At 47.0% G+C, this 16,550-nt stretch overlaps 2 protein-coding genes and 1 long non-coding RNA gene across 8 annotated transcripts; 2 read left to right on the forward strand and 1 right to left on the reverse strand.

Annotated features, from left to right (window-relative positions):
* Window positions 1-2,072: 2,072 nt before the first annotated feature.
* LOC119307124 lies at window positions 2,073-2,945 on the reverse strand. The gene is made up of 2 exons (XR_005149164.1): window positions 2,391-2,945; window positions 2,073-2,301 (listed from the first exon to the last, which is right to left on the reverse strand). It is a non-coding gene; the product is annotated as an uncharacterized LOC119307124 (long non-coding RNA).
* A 1,715-nt stretch (window positions 2,946-4,660) lies between these two features.
* LOC119342225 lies at window positions 4,661-10,497 on the forward strand. The gene is made up of 7 exons (XM_037614075.1): window positions 4,661-5,039; window positions 5,163-5,243; window positions 5,767-5,801; window positions 6,315-6,394; window positions 9,371-9,454; window positions 9,599-9,707; window positions 10,022-10,497. Exons 1-7 carry the CDS (start codon window positions 4,776-4,778, stop codon window positions 10,158-10,160), a joined length of 792 nt encoding a protein of 263 aa, XP_037469972.1. The 5' UTR covers window positions 4,661-4,775; the 3' UTR covers window positions 10,161-10,497.
* Window positions 10,498-12,505: 2,008 nt separating this feature from the next.
* LOC119342234 lies at window positions 12,506-16,288 on the forward strand. Of its 6 annotated transcripts, none has more exons than XR_005165483.1 (7): window positions 12,507-12,772; window positions 12,859-13,069; window positions 13,823-13,960; window positions 14,046-14,183; window positions 14,568-14,639; window positions 14,811-15,299; window positions 15,408-16,288. XR_005165483.1 is itself a non-coding variant. In XM_037614082.1 (3 exons), exons 1-3 carry the CDS (start codon window positions 12,735-12,737, stop codon window positions 13,895-13,897), a joined length of 324 nt encoding a protein of 107 aa, XP_037469979.1. In that variant the 5' UTR covers window positions 12,510-12,734; the 3' UTR covers window positions 13,898-14,039. The 6 variants fall into 6 exon arrangements, 1 of the variants encoding a protein (XP_037469979.1); XR_005165489.1 differs by having other exon boundaries at window positions 12,508-12,772; window positions 14,811-15,268; XR_005165495.1 differs by lacking the exon at window positions 14,811-15,299 and having other exon boundaries at window positions 12,509-12,772; window positions 15,408-15,629; window positions 15,720-16,288.
* Window positions 16,289-16,550: the final 262 nt, after the last annotated feature.

Here is a 16,550-nt window from a genome sequence, read left to right on the forward strand (position 1 = left end):
CACTATCCAATCTCAAAATAAGTATGTGAGCGAATATACCATGTTATTGATGTGTATACCCTACATGTAACTAGAGCATAAGAGCAACTCTAACATGGTTGTTTATATGTGTCCAATCACCATAATAACCATTTTTGTGATGAGGCCCAAAAAACGGGTCTAGTAGATTTTCCATACCAGTCTCGCCTACATATTTTTGGTGGCCATTCCAAATTGAGCCGGCGAGCCTCCAAATTTGGAGGCTCGGGGTGCTAATATGTGGTGAGCTTCAAACTCAACAACCCGCGCATGAGGGAAGTTCAACGTGTCAATGGCGGAGTCGTTTGTATGACTGTCGTTCTACTCCTGCCGATGACTCATCCACATTTCTACCGAAATGATCGCCCATTAATGGTCGTCACTGTGTGTCCCGCATCCATTTTCCACCCACGCATGCCCCTTTCGCCTGTATATAAACCGACCTACTCCGGCTCGCCAATGAGACTGAAGAGGACCAAGCCGAAAGAAAGTTCTAGGAGAGGCCCTAGAAGTAGTCCTAGTGGGTCGAGGGCTAGACACTCCTTCAAGCTAAATTACCCATCAAGGCGGAGTGCTTCCCACATGCCCACCGCTACCTTACGCACGTGACGACATCACCTCGGCAGAAAAGGAAGTCGTGCTCACAAAGGGCTATAAAGTTTGTGGCCTTCTCCTGCATCAAGGATCCATACACGTTTGTAGATCGCGCGACCATGGAAGTGACATCAGCCGAATATATACGTGCTAAGTTATTGGTTTAGTTGTATTTCAATTTTGCTAGTTCAAATTGTTCATTGATGAGCTGGGGAAAATGAGTTATTAGCCGGTAACAAACGGGGTTAAACCATATGCAAATTTAGTTTTAATCTCTGTTTATGTCAACTCTAAGTGTGTGCATCGCTTTGACATGTTTCAACACTTCATATGCGTTTTGGAGGCTGCGGTGCAAACCTATTTTTACCGGAGCCGGGAGCTACCGGTGGTTCCACAGCCAATAGAGCCTTGTCACCTCAAAAGTTGTACTAAGTTGTATCTTTGTATTCCACTGTTTTCTTCATTTAAGCCATCGTATTTCACCAACTTGGGGCCACCATGTGATTTGATCGCTGGGCCCACCCACGTGATATCATCCACGCCCCTCACTTTACACAGACGCCTGCCGCAAGTCTCTCTTCACACACATACATAAGTATATACTCTAATTTTTTTAAAGGATCAACCTCTCTCACTTTAAATTGATTTGAAATCTTTTAAATTAAAAACTTATAAAACTTCGCTCACTTACAAGAAACTACTTCCAATAATTTTCAAATCCGTTCATTTCAAATAACAGAGTAAGACAATATAATTTCAATTTCTTTAAAAGATGATTTCAGTTATTAAGATTTTAATTTTTTTCAAAAAATTTCAAAATTAACATTCCAAAAGTGGCACAAACAATTTCAAATTATATTGAAACAACTATTTCAATACATATCTCACTGAAATAACAAGTTACAGATATTAATAAACAGAGTGAAATCTGTTCATTTCAAATAACAGTGCGAGATAATATAATTTCAATTTCTTTAAAAGATGATTTCATTTATTAAAATTTCATATTTTTCAAAAAAAAATGAAATTCAACATTCCAAAAGTGGCACAAACAATTTCAATTTATATTGAAACAGCTATTTCAATACATATCTCACTGAAATAACTAGTTACAGATATTAATAAACAGAGTGAAATCCGTTCATTTCAAATAACAGAGTGAGATAATATAATTTCAATTTCTTTAAAAGATGAATTCAATTATTAAAATTTCATATTTTTCAAAAAAGATTGAAATCTGACATTCCAAAAGTGGCACAAATAATTTCAATTTATATTGAAACAACTATTTCAATAAATATCTCACTGAAATAACAAGTTACAGATATTAATAAACAGAGTGAAATCCGTTCATTTCAAATAATAGAGTGAGATAATATAATTTCAGTTTATCTAAAAGATGATTTCAGTTATTAAAATTTCATATTTTTCGAAAAAGATTGAAATTCGACATTCCAAAGTGGCACAAACTATCTCAATTTATATTGAAACATCTATTTCAATACATGTCTCACTGAAATAACAAGTTACAGATTGAAATATAAATTTCACATATATTGCAGAACTCAACTCCACACGTAACTTGTTTAAAATAGATTCACTCTTGGTTCTCTTTCAGAAAAGAGTAACACATGCCCTCTGTCACAAACATTCAAATATCTGAAACTGAAGAGGCAGGAGGCCGATGATCTGGTAGAGAAACAAGGAATGTTGAAATCATGAAAAAAACGAAATCATGATATGGAGAGAGGTTAGGGGAGATAGGATTCATGACTCACCAGATCCAATGGCGGTCAAACTTGGAGTCGCCAGATCCGACGACAACTCTGTGCGGTGCGCTGTCGTGGTGCCCGTGCTGCACGGAGCCACCAACGGCGAGAACGGCTGTCGATGGACGGGCTTGTGGTGGGCGGGATCGAGGAACCTTGCCGGAGCAGGTCTCCCCGACGCCGACGTCAATGGATCCGACCTCGTGGTACAGTCGCGCCACCACCGGTCTTGTTTGTGTCCCAAAGTGGTAGGTGCCGATCGCGGAAGCCGGATCCGGTGTCGAACGTTGGTGGAGAAGGTAGATCTAGCGGCCATAGCCAGTGGTGACCAGCGACCGCCATGGAAACGAGAGAGAGGGGGGTGGGGCTCGATGTGGGAAAGAAGGAATGAGACAGCAACGTGGGGGGTCCATCCCGTATTGCGGTGTATAAGGCCCTTCTCAGTGCTCCACCGTGAACAGGTGCTAAGCATGCCACATAAGCGAAAAAATGATGTGCCAAAACATTTAAGAAGGGGAGAGAGCACTTTGGTGATCCCAGGAAGAACCAATGCCAAGCACGAGAACCTAGAAAACCATTTAAATGAAACAATTTGATCAATGCATGAAAGACTTTAGGTGCTAACTCATTAAATAAAGTGTGCTTAGCAACAAGTCAATCACCTATGCATTGGAGAGTTGAGTTGCTAAGGTGTTTAATGCACTTAGCACCTCATCTAAGCACCTTTGCATTGAAAGAGGTCTAAATCTCGTATGCTAGAATCGGAGTGGAGAATAAATATTTAGTGGGGCCATCAGCACGAATCTAGAAGCACCGAGGGATGGTGGATTTCTCACCGGTAGATCCCTCCACCGGTAAATTTACTTTTTTTAGAACGTTGGCAGTAGAGCTGCCAAATTCATTGATCGGAAGAAGTGTAACAAGAGCCCTCCGGAGAGGAAAGCACAGCAAGGGCTGATGCAAAAAGAAAAGAAAGAGAAATGCCGACACCATCACAAACCCAAGTACCACCAAACAAGACATGCACACCAACGAAATCCATCGTTGGGTCTCCAAGGTAACGCCTCCAAGGAGAAAGTGATGTCGAGGACAACACCGTTACCCGATCTGGCTAAGCCAAATGTTAGGTTTTCACCCGAAGACCGCAAGCTATGAGGTAAGAAGAGCAAACGAGCTCCACGGCGATACCTCCAAGGAGGAAGACGACGTCCGCAGATGCCGCTACCGTCGGCACTGACAAGATCAATGCGGATTTTCATCCGAAGCTGAATCTTCCACCAAACTGGATCTGAGGCCAATCAGCGCCACCGGACAGAGCAAGGCCATGCACACACTACCAGGAACGGACTTGCCACTGCCGCTCGCAGAAACTCGGCGAACACGAGCCAACCTGGCTGGGCCGCCCCGCCGCACGCAGACTTGGGCGAGCCAAACCAGATCCGGCCATCCCCTGCCTCCGTGCGTAGAACCTGGGCGAGGATCCGCACTGCAGCGCACCGAAAGAGCCGAGAATTGAACCGAGCTTAGCCGGCTCGCACCGCAGCGCGCCGAAACTGGGCAAACACCACGCCAAACTGACCGCCTCGCACCGCCGCGCGCAAGGTCAGGACCAACCGAGCTGGATCTGGTCTGCCTGGAACCTACTCTGCACCACAGCCGCTGCACGGCGCCGCTACTCCATGAGCAGGACGTGGACATGCTTGGCGAGGAGGGCCCACCAGCACTCGCCGGCCACACCGAACAACCACCACCAACGCGTCCTTGGGCAGCGAGATCCGGTGACGGGAACATCAGATCGACGACCACGACAAGGTCCGCACCTCACGCGCAAACCTGCCCCGGCCCCGACGCCCGCCCTAGCGCCCCGCATTCACCTCGCGCGCCGCGCCCACCGCGCCAGCCAAGCTCACCGGCGCCCGCTCACCGCGCACCTTGCGCGTCGCCGACGCCAGCTCGCCGCGCACGCCGCTGCCTGCTCACTGCGCGTGCAGCACCAACCACTGCCTGCTGACCGCGCGCACCGTGCCCCCACGCCTCTCCTTGGCCGAGCGCCTCCGCACCGCCCGGACCTCGCGAGAGGGAAGAAAAGGAAGGCCCCGCCGCCGCCGACGCTGCGCGAGCTTTGCCCGGCGGCGCTTGCCGGCGGCGGTGAGGGAGGGGGTGGATCTGAGAGGGACTTGAGCGGCGGCTAGGGTTGTGCTCGGGTCGCCCGCGGGGTGGGGCGACACGAGCGGCTGAAGCGGTAAATTTACTTATTCGGAGGCTGCGGAGGATACGACGACTGACCGTGCCAGAGTTCGCTGTTGCTCTGACAAACACAAGAGCCGAGTTGCGCCACACTTCCGCACGTTCCGCTCGCGCGTGGCGCCGGAACGACAGAGAGGTGCCCCCGTGATGGCCGCTTCGCTGGCCGCCTCGCCCTCCTTCCCGCGGCGCAGCCACCCGGCCCCCTTCGTACGGAGCGTGCCGTTGGCGTCGCCGCGGCGAGGAGCGGCCCGCCGCACCCTCCCCGCCCCGGCGCACGCTGGTGGGGACGGCGGCGGCGAGGGGGGCGCGGGGAGGATACTGGACCCGCTCGCCACGCCCTTCCAGGTCCTCGGCCTCGACGCCTCGGCCGGCTACTCCGCCGCGCAGCTCAAGGCCGCCTTCCGCGCCCGGGTAGTGTACTGCTTCCCGCTCCCTGCAATAAGCGTGGCTGTTGCAGCTTCCCTTTTTTGCTCAGCTCGTTGCAAAGAGGACTTATTAGTCAACAGCGACTTAACATTGTGAGTTTTGTTACAGGTAAAGGAATTCCATCCTGACGTTTGCAAGGACACAGAGAATGCAGATTTGATAATGAGGCGGGTGCTGGAGGCCTATGAGGTAATCGTGTTCGCTAGATGCATGAATTTTTCACAAGTTCGTTGGAGTGCCGCCATAATACAGCGACCATTACATGTAACAGGACCAGGTGTGGCCTTAAAGCCAGGGTTGCTGAATCTGTTGCTTTTGAATTTGTTAGAATACCCTTCTAGTTTATGATCTTTTGTTCGTTTCTTGCACTGCAACACATTTTTACAGGAGGGTCTGATGTACTCGTGTAAACATGCCACTTTTTTGTTGAGAAACATAATTTATCGCTAAAAAAATCAGTACCCCTGAAAGAACTCCATGGCGTAATTCAGGGTGCAGGGACATATAGTTACTAACAAAAATATAATTTGTGTAGACTTGTATGTATTCAGTTCTGTTTATTTCTTACTTTTCACCCTTCTGCATCTACAATCAAAGTGTTTAAAATCATGTCGTTATCAAATAACTAAACATTATCCTTTAGATGATTATTTCCTTACTTTCACCTTCTGTTTACATATTGCTATTAGTTACACTGCTTTGTTTCACGCAGATGTTATCTGACAACATGGGAATGATGCTTCAAAGGTAGTAAATTCTTTCAGGAGCTTGTATTTTAACATATGATGCAATGCTGATTGGAATATTTGCTTCCTTCCATAGATTGGGTCGCAAGTCATATCAGCTATTTATCATGACAATCTTTAATATGTTCCAAGTACAGTGGATGAAGCAGCAATTCTAGTTTCCGAGGATATTTATAAGTTAAAATGACTCTATATAGAAAAATTCTGAAACATGTATAGTTGAAGGAATGAATTGTCAAAGACCGATCAGGAAATGCTAGAGTTGTACAGAGGTTGCCTGAGAATAATTTGTAAAAAAGGGAAGGGAATATATGTGGGTTAGTAGATGCTAATGAGGTTTAAGGTACATCGACCAGTAAATCTACTCAATACAAACTGGCTGTGTCATGTCGACTTTACAGTCTTTGTAGGCATCTAAATACTACAAGAAACAGTGATTTCTGCAACTATGCACAAGTTTAAAAATATTCTCAGGAAAAATCAACTCATGTGTATACATTGGAATGTTGTGCAGGAACAATATTGACCCATTTGATGAACCTGAGTGTGAAGCTCGCGACATCTTTGTCAATGAGCTCCTATGTATTGGCACTGGTACTTATTGCATCATATTGTTTCTCTTCAGTTGGTGTGAAGGATGTGCTTAGGGCTAATTAAATACAAAGCGTTTGCATTGGCACTGAGAAACTAAACTTTACTGAAGTAGATCTTTTCTCCGATAACCCTAACTTTACGAGATTTATGTCCTGCTAATTGATCTACTACGACAAGATATACTGTCTTCAGAATTTAAACAAATACACTGTTGTTTTACTAAGGATCTGTACGCCGTTAATATTTCGTGTATGGGTTGAAGCTGTTGAGTATATTGATTCATAGGAAACATAAGATAGACTAGGATTTGTCCTACCTTGTCTTGTACTCCAAGTTGGTCATTGTACTCCTATATATATGCCCACGAGGCTCAAGCAATTCAACAACTATTCCACCAAATCCCTCTCTCCCTTCTAACATGATATCAGTTTCCGGGTTCTAAACCCTAGCCGCCCGTCGCTTCCGCTCCGTGCGCCGCCCCCGGGGCAGTCGGTCTCCATGATCGCCGCCGGGGGCCGCGCCGCCTGTACCTAGGGTTCGTCCGCCGGTCGTGTTGACCGGCTGCCCTAGAGAGTCCTTTTCCCGATCCTTTGATCCGGGTTTTTTCTCTCTCGCCGGTCGTTTTGATCGGCGTTTTTCTTTTTGGTTTTCCGATCTAATCTTGATCGGTTTGCGTCGCCCGCCGCCGCTGTCGACCCCCGTGCGCCTCTACTCCAACCCCGGCGCGACCAACCGGCGTCTCCTCTGACCCGGTGACCACGCGCGCCGAGGCGGCCCATCAGTGCCAGCCGCCGTCCGCGCGTCGGTCTGCCCATCGCCCTGCTCGGCCGTCACCGCCCTGCTCCGATCGGGAAACCTGCATCGCCCCGACCCGGCGGCCTCGCGCCATGCGGTGGCCAATCATAGCTGTCGCTCGCGCGTCGGCCTACCCATCGATCCACGTCACCCGCCTCCGCCGCGTCAGCACCGCGGCCCGGCGGTCTACCTCGCCGGTCTCGTCCTCGGCTGCGTCGGGACGGCTGCGTCAGGCTCGTCGGCTGCTCAACTCGGGCACCGCTGCTCCGTTGGTCGCTCGGGCCTCGCTGCCTGGGCGACGGCGCTGCTTTGGCAGCCCGGGTGCCGGTGCTGACAAGCTCGTCCGCACGACGTCCCACGCCGTCCATCACCGCCGGCCTCATCTCGGACTCCGCCACCACCCCACCCCCATCGAGCGGCATCCCCGACCTCGCGTGCGATCGGCTTGATCACCCGCTCGCCGCCGCGATCCGCCTCATCTACGCCGTGCGACCGACCTGGCCCGTCGGTTACGCGCGCCTCCGCAGGTCCCGTGAAGATCGTCCCTGAGTTCAGCGCACCCCTCCACCGATCGAGCAACGGGCTGCCGTTGTGTCGCCCCGTCGGGCCGTAGCGCCACCGCCATGTGGTTCTCCTTGCGGCTGCACCGACTCGCGCGTCGCCGCTGCATCGCCCCTACGGGCCATAGTGCCGCGATACAGGGTCCCAGCCACCGCGCCGAGGCCGTCCCCGCAGTTGCACCGACCCGCGCTCCGCCGCTGCACTGCCCCTTCGGGCCGTAGCGCCGCGGCCCGAGGTCTTCCTGTCGTCGCCCTGACCTGCCCGCCGCCGCTGCGTTGCCTCTTCGGTCCGTAGCGCCGCGGCCCGCAGTCCACTCTGCCGTCACCGCGCATCGACCTCCCGTGGTATGCGCCGCGCCGTCTCCCTTGGCGCGGGAACACCACCGTCCGCGCCGGTCTTCGTCACGTTGTCAGGGTTCTTCGCCTACTTCAAGCACCGCCGCCGCGCTCCTAACCTAGCCGCCGCCGCCGTCGTCAGGCCGCCGCCGCCGCTCTTCTTTGGCCGCCGCCGCCGCTACCCCCGTAGCCACCGCAGCCGCCCGTCCACCTCCTTCGTCTTCGTCCAGCACCAGCCCGTCGTCAGCGTCGCTGTCATCTACCCCGACCTCTTCGTCTACTCCGACCACCGTTGGTGACATTGGCCTCGCGCCGATGGACGCCGCACTCGTCGTCGAGTTCTTCTCTGTTGGCCCCTCCGACTTCTCTGACATGGCGTACAACTTGTGCAGGTCCCAGTCTCCGCATGCCCGTTGCTGGCAACACCGCTGCGTGCCTTCATCCACGACGTGTCCCCGGGCCTGGCAAGCCTGGTCGGCGCTTCGTCAACTTCGTCTTCATCCGTCTATGCATGCCCGGTGCTGGCAACACCGGTGCGTGCCATTCCTCAAAAAAAAAACACCGGTGCGTGCCTTCGTCCACGATGTGTCCCCGGGCTTGGCAAACCCGCCGCGAAGCATCGTCAACAACATCTTCCCGGCGCACCACTACTTCGACACCACTGCGCCCATGCTAACTCGGCGCCGCCTTGCGCCTGCGGCTCCACAGCGACTTCCTCGACACCGGCCACCCCGACTCGACATCGACCACGGCATTCTTCGCACGGCTACCTCGACCACGGCTTCACCACCCACACTCTCGGCTACCTCGAGAACGACACAAAGGGCTACCGCCTTGCTTGAGCAATCTCGTCGGTTTTCACTCCAACCACGACTCCGCGATGCATCGACCGTTACGACTGTGGGGGGGTATGTCCGTCGGCTTGCCTTCGGATTCTTCTCCAGTCTCACCGTCTGCGTCGCTACCGTTGTGACTGCGGGGGGATGTTGAGTATATTGATTCATAGGAAACATAAGATAGACTAGGATTTGTCCTACCTTGTCTTGTACACCAAGTTGGTCATTGTACTCCTATATATATGCCCACGAGGCTCAAGCAATTCAAAATACTATTCCACCAAATCCCTCTCTCCCTTCTAACAGAAGCCACTGAGTTTGGTTGGTTTCCTTGTTTTGAGAGTTAACATATATGTTTTCACGGAGGAGCACACTGTAAATGCATGTACAACTTGACATATTTTGGCAGCTTGATCTGATAACTGAGAAAAAAATGATATCTTCTGCAGGATGCCCATATTCTTGTGTTAAAAGGGCACCTCATGCATTTGCATTTGCAGATGACATTGGTACAGCTCGAGCAATATCTCAAGGTAGGTTGAACATTGCCATTTGACTTGATTGGAAACTTCCATAGAATACCATCTGCCAGTAAATTCTTCGCAGACAGCTTGTGCAATACTCCTATCTCAAGTCTTTCTGTTTTCTATGAAATAATATACCCTTCTATTTTTCAGGTAATGGTGACGATTACCCTGTCCAACTTGCTGTTGGGCAGTGTCCGAGAAAGTGCATATACTATGTGACACCTTGCCAACGTACTATTTTGGAGGAAGTTCTTGCTAGGTAAACATTACCATCTGAACTGAGATATCTTCAGGGTTTACTAAAAGTGATATGTACCTACATATCACTTTTACTCTTTCATGGGTTTCCTCTAATTCCACATTTCATTTTATCTACCGTTTTCTGTCAATTAGCATGTCAAGACCAAAAGAGCTTCCTTAGATCGTCTTGCAAGTGAAACATTGTTATTTTCAGTTGATTACAATTTTCATCAGAAAACGAGAGGCTGCCCGAGATACATCAGTAGTTCCATATATTCCCTACCCACAAAACATGTCCTAATCTCTCTTCCCCAATGCGGATGTATGCCACAGCATATTGATGACGCCATGGGACCTCTCTGAAGCAGCAGTTCTGGATTCGCTCACGTCAAAAGCAATGTTTGAGAATAACAGGTACACGAAGCCCAAAAGAGAAGCAAAATCATCTTCTGACTATGTTGATTGGATGTGATCTGCTCCTGCAGAACAACCAAACACTGGCAGTCTCGACCAGATTGTTTAGTCGTATGCTATGATGAGCATATTGGTGTAGTCTAGTGTGTAGTGTATATATATTGTTGCAGTATAGAGGGCAAAGCAAACATAATAATCTGAAATTGGCAAAGTATACTGTTTATTTTGTGTATAGAATGGAACTGGCTGTGCTTGGAAAAAGACCAGAAATTCATAGTGGGTTTCAAAGTGTTTTTTTGTGTAGTAGACAATGGATTTATACCAGGAATTTGGAGTTGTATCTGTACAAAAATACAATGTTAAAAGAAATTCGACAAAAAAATCACACATGTCAATGTTCGAGTCTTCTATGCGTATGTAATTTTGCTTGCAAAAATAATAAGTTTTGTGCTCTTTGTAGAAAAAAAGAAGTTAGTACGGGAAAAAATGAATTCTTGGATTTTTTTTACATTTTAAAGTATTTTTTTGATTTTTACTGTCCATCCATGTGTAGGTGGATCCAGTTGTACTCCCTCCATTCGGAATTACTTGTCTCGGAAATGGATGTATCTAGAACTAAAATACGTCTAGATACATCCATTTTCGCGACAAGTAATTCCGAACGGAGGGAGTAGGTGTTTAGCCTTTCTTTTATTTGTTCCATGTTGTCTACAAATTATCTGAACGGATAAAAAAAGTTTCTAGTCAATTAATGTACGTAATTATCCAGTTAGTTGCATCCATTGAATCCCAACAGATAAAAAAAGTTGGCATTGCAAAAGGTTTCTAGTCAATTAATGTACGTAAAACTAACAAAACAACAAAATCAGGGAACTTTTCAAATTTTCAGAACAAACATAGCACTGGAGTCCGAGGGCTAAAAATAATTTCTCCTGTATGGTAGCCTAAATTAAGGTATTTTGATGCACGCTAAACAGTTTCTCAACATAAGGATCTGAATGAAGTGTTGTCGGTTTAGTTATCCATTTCTGAAACATCTCAGGAGATCCTGAATTTTATTAGCACCGGTAGTTTTAGGCAACAAGGTGATTATGCCGTAGTTCAGTCTTTGAACATCAAGAGATCCTTAAACAACCAAAGAGAAGTATAATACTCCCTCCGTCCCATAATATAATGACGTTTTTCAATCTAAAACAGTTTAAAAAACGTTCTTATATTATGGGACGGAGGGAGTATCAGTTTTTACAATCTCCCAACATAATTCAATAGGGATATCATCAAGACCAGGAGCCATATTCTCAGCACTAAAGGTTTAATGAGATCAAAATTATCAACCTCATCAAGGAACTCGGAAGCATATCAAAGTCACTGGACGAACTAAACAATCCCAGGAGCATGCCCAAAAACTCCTCATAGTAGGTAGTGGCATGGTTCAGTAACAATCTCATCAGCATTAATGGAGTGCATGGTGTTTTCTCTTTTTCATCAGTTAGCAACCCTATGAAAAAGGAGGTGTTTTGACGCGGAGTATTTGAGCTCTGCTCGGTAAAAATCGAATAAATTAAAAAAATGATTTGTTTTTGTGCTAAACTTGGACAAATGCTCTAAATGCTTGCAAATTTTCATCATGAGATCACATTCGTGGAAGGCTTGAAAAAAGTCGATGCTTTAAAAATGCTACTTTTGAAATTATTTTGAAGCACTTATCTTCCATGCTTTTTGCCGTTACCCTCCATTTTCTTTGAGACTGAAATTCGCGGTTCTTGGAATGGTTGTGAAACACCCTATGGGACTTGGTGGATCTCATGTTGGGACATATGCTCCTAAGTGCCATGCGCAATGCATGAAACTTTGTTGGTTCCATGCTCTCAAAGAGCATCTCTAACTGATCCCCTAATTTTTTTTTTCAAAAGAGCAAAATATGGAGTTAGCCGTACCTAATCGATCCCTCAACTTTAGATGAGCAACATTTTGCTACTTTAAGTTTACTCCGACGGCCAACTCTTTTATTTCTACTCATGTGCGCCACTGTAGAGAAGAAGAAAAAACTTCGCTTGTTCACACGCGAGACCTCCTTCTCCCGTCCGCCGCCGCCGTCCCGGTGACCGGTAAATTGGAAACCCCCAACGCCTGCAACTCCGGCGACCTTGCCGGCGGTTAACAATTTCAACGAATTTGGGTGTGCTGTTGCGTGTCACTGCGTGTGTGTTTCTGCTGCTGCGTGTGCGTGTGTTGCTGCTGCATATGCGTGTGCATGTATGCGTGTTGTGGCAGTAGTAGTACAATTGTCGGAAGTGGTGTTTCTAAACACGAGCACACCTGCGCTCTATATCTGGGCGGTTGAGTGGTGTCTCGGGATGCGATGCATTAAAGAGCTGGGTGAGATACGCGAGCGTCTGTAAGTATTGAAAAAGAAGAAATACACCTGAGCTATCGCTAGGACGGAGACAAAGGAACGGCGGTCGTAGACGGCAGGAAGTTGAGCCGTGGCTCAACTCGTGGGGCTCCTTCCTGATCCGTGGCTCAGGATTCGTGGTACTGTCGTCTCCTACCTTACCCTGCTGGATTCAATGGGTGGGAGTTGTGGAGACGCCGCCGCCGCCGCCCGATTCAGGCGAATCCATTCCCGGCTATGAAATTCCTTCTGCAGCTGATTAGTACTCCTAGAAGGTAAGAAATTTTGATGAATCTGGAGCGGTGGAAATTGGTGTTGCCTTTGGTCTTGATTTGCTTCCCGCTTGTGTTCTTGTGCACAGATCCCCTTTGGTTGAGGAGGTGGATGGAAGTCATCTCCCCATGGATCTGCTGGATAAAGGACGGCGACGTCTTTCAGGGCAGTGGAAGAGCCGCCGCCGGCATCCTTTAGGGCAGACGTGCGGAACAGTCAGAAACAGGCAGGCGTGGATGGACGACGGGAGAGCTCGGCCCAGTTGTCTGCAAAATGGATGCACCCTGGTGGTCAAAGAGGTTCGCTAGAAAACCAGAAATCTAACATTTTGCCTGTGTCTGCTTCGTTGATAATGCTGGGATCAAAGTAATCTGGGATGAGTAGATCTGTGACAATTCCCTTGGGGATGGTAGCAATGGAAACTGGTAGAGTTTTGAGTGTATGTCATGCTATTATTCTCTGCTGCTACAAAAACTTAGCAAATGTACATACTGCTTGAGGGATGTTGTGATTATGATTGATTTGAGGCAGTGCACACATTGATGTCTCATTCGGCATTAAGCATACAGAGTCGTTAATTTTCTCAAGTATTCTCCTTGGATATATGCTAATGGAGTTGCTTTGTTGCTTCATTCTCCTCTCTGAATTCAAGATTTGGTTCAGCAGTGTACACATTGATGTCTCATTCAGCATTAAGCATACATAGTCGTTAATTTTCTCAAGCGTTCTCCTTGGATATATGTTAATGGAGTCGTTTGTTGCTTCATTCTCCTCTCTTAATTGAAGATTTGGTTCAGCAGTGCCCACAAACCTTCCAGGTTTGCAGGATTTTTGGTGTATGTTGTCATGGATTCGATGTCACGCAGGTCCAGGGATTTTAGAAGGGCTATTTAGTCCACAATAGTTCTTGAGAATTATTTGTCGACCTATACCCTGTAGCAGACAAACCAGATAGATACTTGCGATACGATCAACAGAAATTTAGAATTACCGGTTGCTAAAGGGCACACATGAACAATCAAATTAGTGTTCTTACTTCGTCCTTTTTGCAGTATTTGATGGAGAACAATGATTTCATGGCCATCGGAATAATTGGTCCACCTGGTTTGGCATGTCAACCACCATGAACGAGCTTTATTGCATTATATTCTTCCTTTGGAATTAATCTGTGTTCATCTAATTAAAATACGGTAACCGATGACCCCAAAGCTACAAGTGATGTTTGCCAATATTGTGGTGGAAATCTGAAATGAGTGTTGTACTGTATTTTTACAGGATAATTTGTTGAAGTAACATATGTGACCCATCATTTTAAACCTCAATTATCTTCACCAAACAAGGAAAATAAAATTGATAACCTATGAGGCAATGAAGACAGCATGGCCAATCTCTGCTCTGTTTTCTGCACACCGGGTGAGCATCATGAACTGTTATACTTGCCTTAAGAGTATTTTTCATTTAATAAGATGCTCACTTATATTTATATGAATAAATAAACCTTTCAGTTTCTTGTTGGTAAAAGAAATCCCTGTCATCCTTCCCGCCACAACCTGTTGTGGCCTTCATGCCTTAGTATGTGCCTGATCCTTACAGAGTTGCAGGGCAACTACTAGACTCCATGAGTTGGCAAATATATATTTAGAGGCGAATAAGGACATTTAATCATTTCATGTACCACGAACATCATAGAAACTAGATTGAGCGCGCGCAGATATGTAGAGTACATAATTTGATACATTTTCCTTTTATTGATCATTTGGCTGATGCTTCTCCTGCTGCCTGGATTTTCTTCTAAAGAAAAGTGACAATGAACACTGGCGAAACATATGACCAAGAGTCCACAGGACCTAGATCATCGACTCTGCCCAGGTTAGCTATCTTTCTATAACCAGTATTTTTTTGGTTTGATCATTTCGCCAGACCATGTGTCTTTGATTTAATTGATATGTTGTTTATTCCTTTGATTCAGTATAAATAGGCTGTAAACTTCGAGTCTAGGTATTCCCCTAATGCAACTGTATATGCTGTTGAAAACTGCAGGCCGCTCCAGCAGTAGTGAGGATCCCTTACAGTATGATAATTGATATGCTAACAGAACTAGGATTACCAAAGGTTTAATATCGTTAGAAAATATATGACGGCAGCAAGGCCTGTGTCACTGTCTTTTGTAGCACTCCTATGCTACTCCATGATAGTGAATCTACCCGTGCATCCATATCTACAGTCCTTTCCATAGATGATGATGCAGCAGAGGACACAGTTGCTATTGAAGCTAAAGGTGCTTGGAAAACGCAACCAACACAGAGATCAGACTACAATGAAAATCACATGAAGCGCCTCCAAACCTGAATGAGCAGCTCATGCACCTGCTCAACATAGTGAATGGGAGCAAAGAAAAGCTTGCCAGGGGTTGATTCCTTGCCGTGAGGCACATGAGGTCCTTCTGTAAACAAATACAAAACTTGACCTCTATAATGCCCAAGACGCCATAAGATGAGGTCATAAGCACAGCTCTAGGCAATATCAGTGGTAGCATTTTAATTCTGCACAGTGAGCTATGTAGTAGATTTGCTGTCACTTGTGATGTAACTCTTTTGATGTGAATCCTAAGTGATGCAATTTGTGCTTTGGGTGCAGGGGAGGCTGCTGATGGGGGCTAACCTGGCTATCGAGGGACATGCTAGCGAGATATGCACAAGGGCAATGTTTGGGCGTATATTTTATGAGTGTGGCGCATACCAGGTTTTATATGCGAAGAAGAACAGATCATATCTTGCAATGATGGAGGGTGGGGATGACTTTGACTGTGAGTGTGGGCAGTTCGCCCACATGGGTATACTACACACCCATGTTCTTGAGGTATTGTTTTCCTTAAATTAGTATAGTTTAGAGTACTAGCAATGCAAATGTGGAGGGTTGGTACCAAAAAATGAACAATGTTGTTTTTAGAAAATGTGGGTACTGGACTTTATCCATGTGAAGCAGATCCCCGAGACACACATACTAGCATAGCACTAGTGAAAATCTAAATAGTACCTACAACCTCGGAAGCTTGCTAGGTGCGAGAATTGTGGGGTTAAGGGCCACAGGAGAAACAACTGCACAGAACCAATGGATCTGAGATTAGGGGGTGTCTGATGCTGGTGTGAAGTGCATGGCTGCAGCAGCAGCATCAGTTCTGACTGATGAAAACCAAGGAGAGCAAGGGTGTAATCTAAAGACATGTTGATGTGTTCTGGGCATTTTCTATTTATGTTGTACTCATGTACTGTGTGGTACCGTCCGGCAGTGAGGCTGGCTATGGATGTATCTATGCAGTGCATTTCCAGAATCAGGTGTTTCGATGTAGAATTATTGTTATTTTCACGTGATCCATGGCCCCACCTGGTGTGTGTGATGCCGGTGACTAGAGTGGCATGTTGCCTGAGACTGAATTGCAGTGCTTCTCTGTGTTATCTGATACTGAATTCTGATGCTTGTTCAGGCAGACTTGTGGCGCTTGTTTGTGTCGCGTGAAACTGAATTGTGTCACCTGAAGTTGTATAGAGAATATCTAAAATAAGTGGAATCAGGGGTGATGTGATCATTCGGCGTTGGGTAGCATCAATTCGTGTTTTTTCAGGCGATCAATTCGGTCACTGTGTGCTGTGCATTGTTGATGGTTTTAGGTTAAGCAGTGGCCCAGTGGGGAATCTTCAGGGGTAACGGTTCTTTAGCGGAACGATGAAGGGCTAATAAATAGGCGAGTGTAAACGGTTAGCGACGTCCGAGCCGTGGCCC

The sequence above is a fragment of the Triticum dicoccoides genome, chromosome 1B (genome assembly GCF_002162155.2).
Source record: "Triticum dicoccoides isolate Atlit2015 ecotype Zavitan chromosome 1B, WEW_v2.0, whole genome shotgun sequence".
NCBI classification, from domain to species: domain Eukaryota; kingdom Viridiplantae; phylum Streptophyta; class Magnoliopsida; order Poales; family Poaceae; genus Triticum; species Triticum dicoccoides.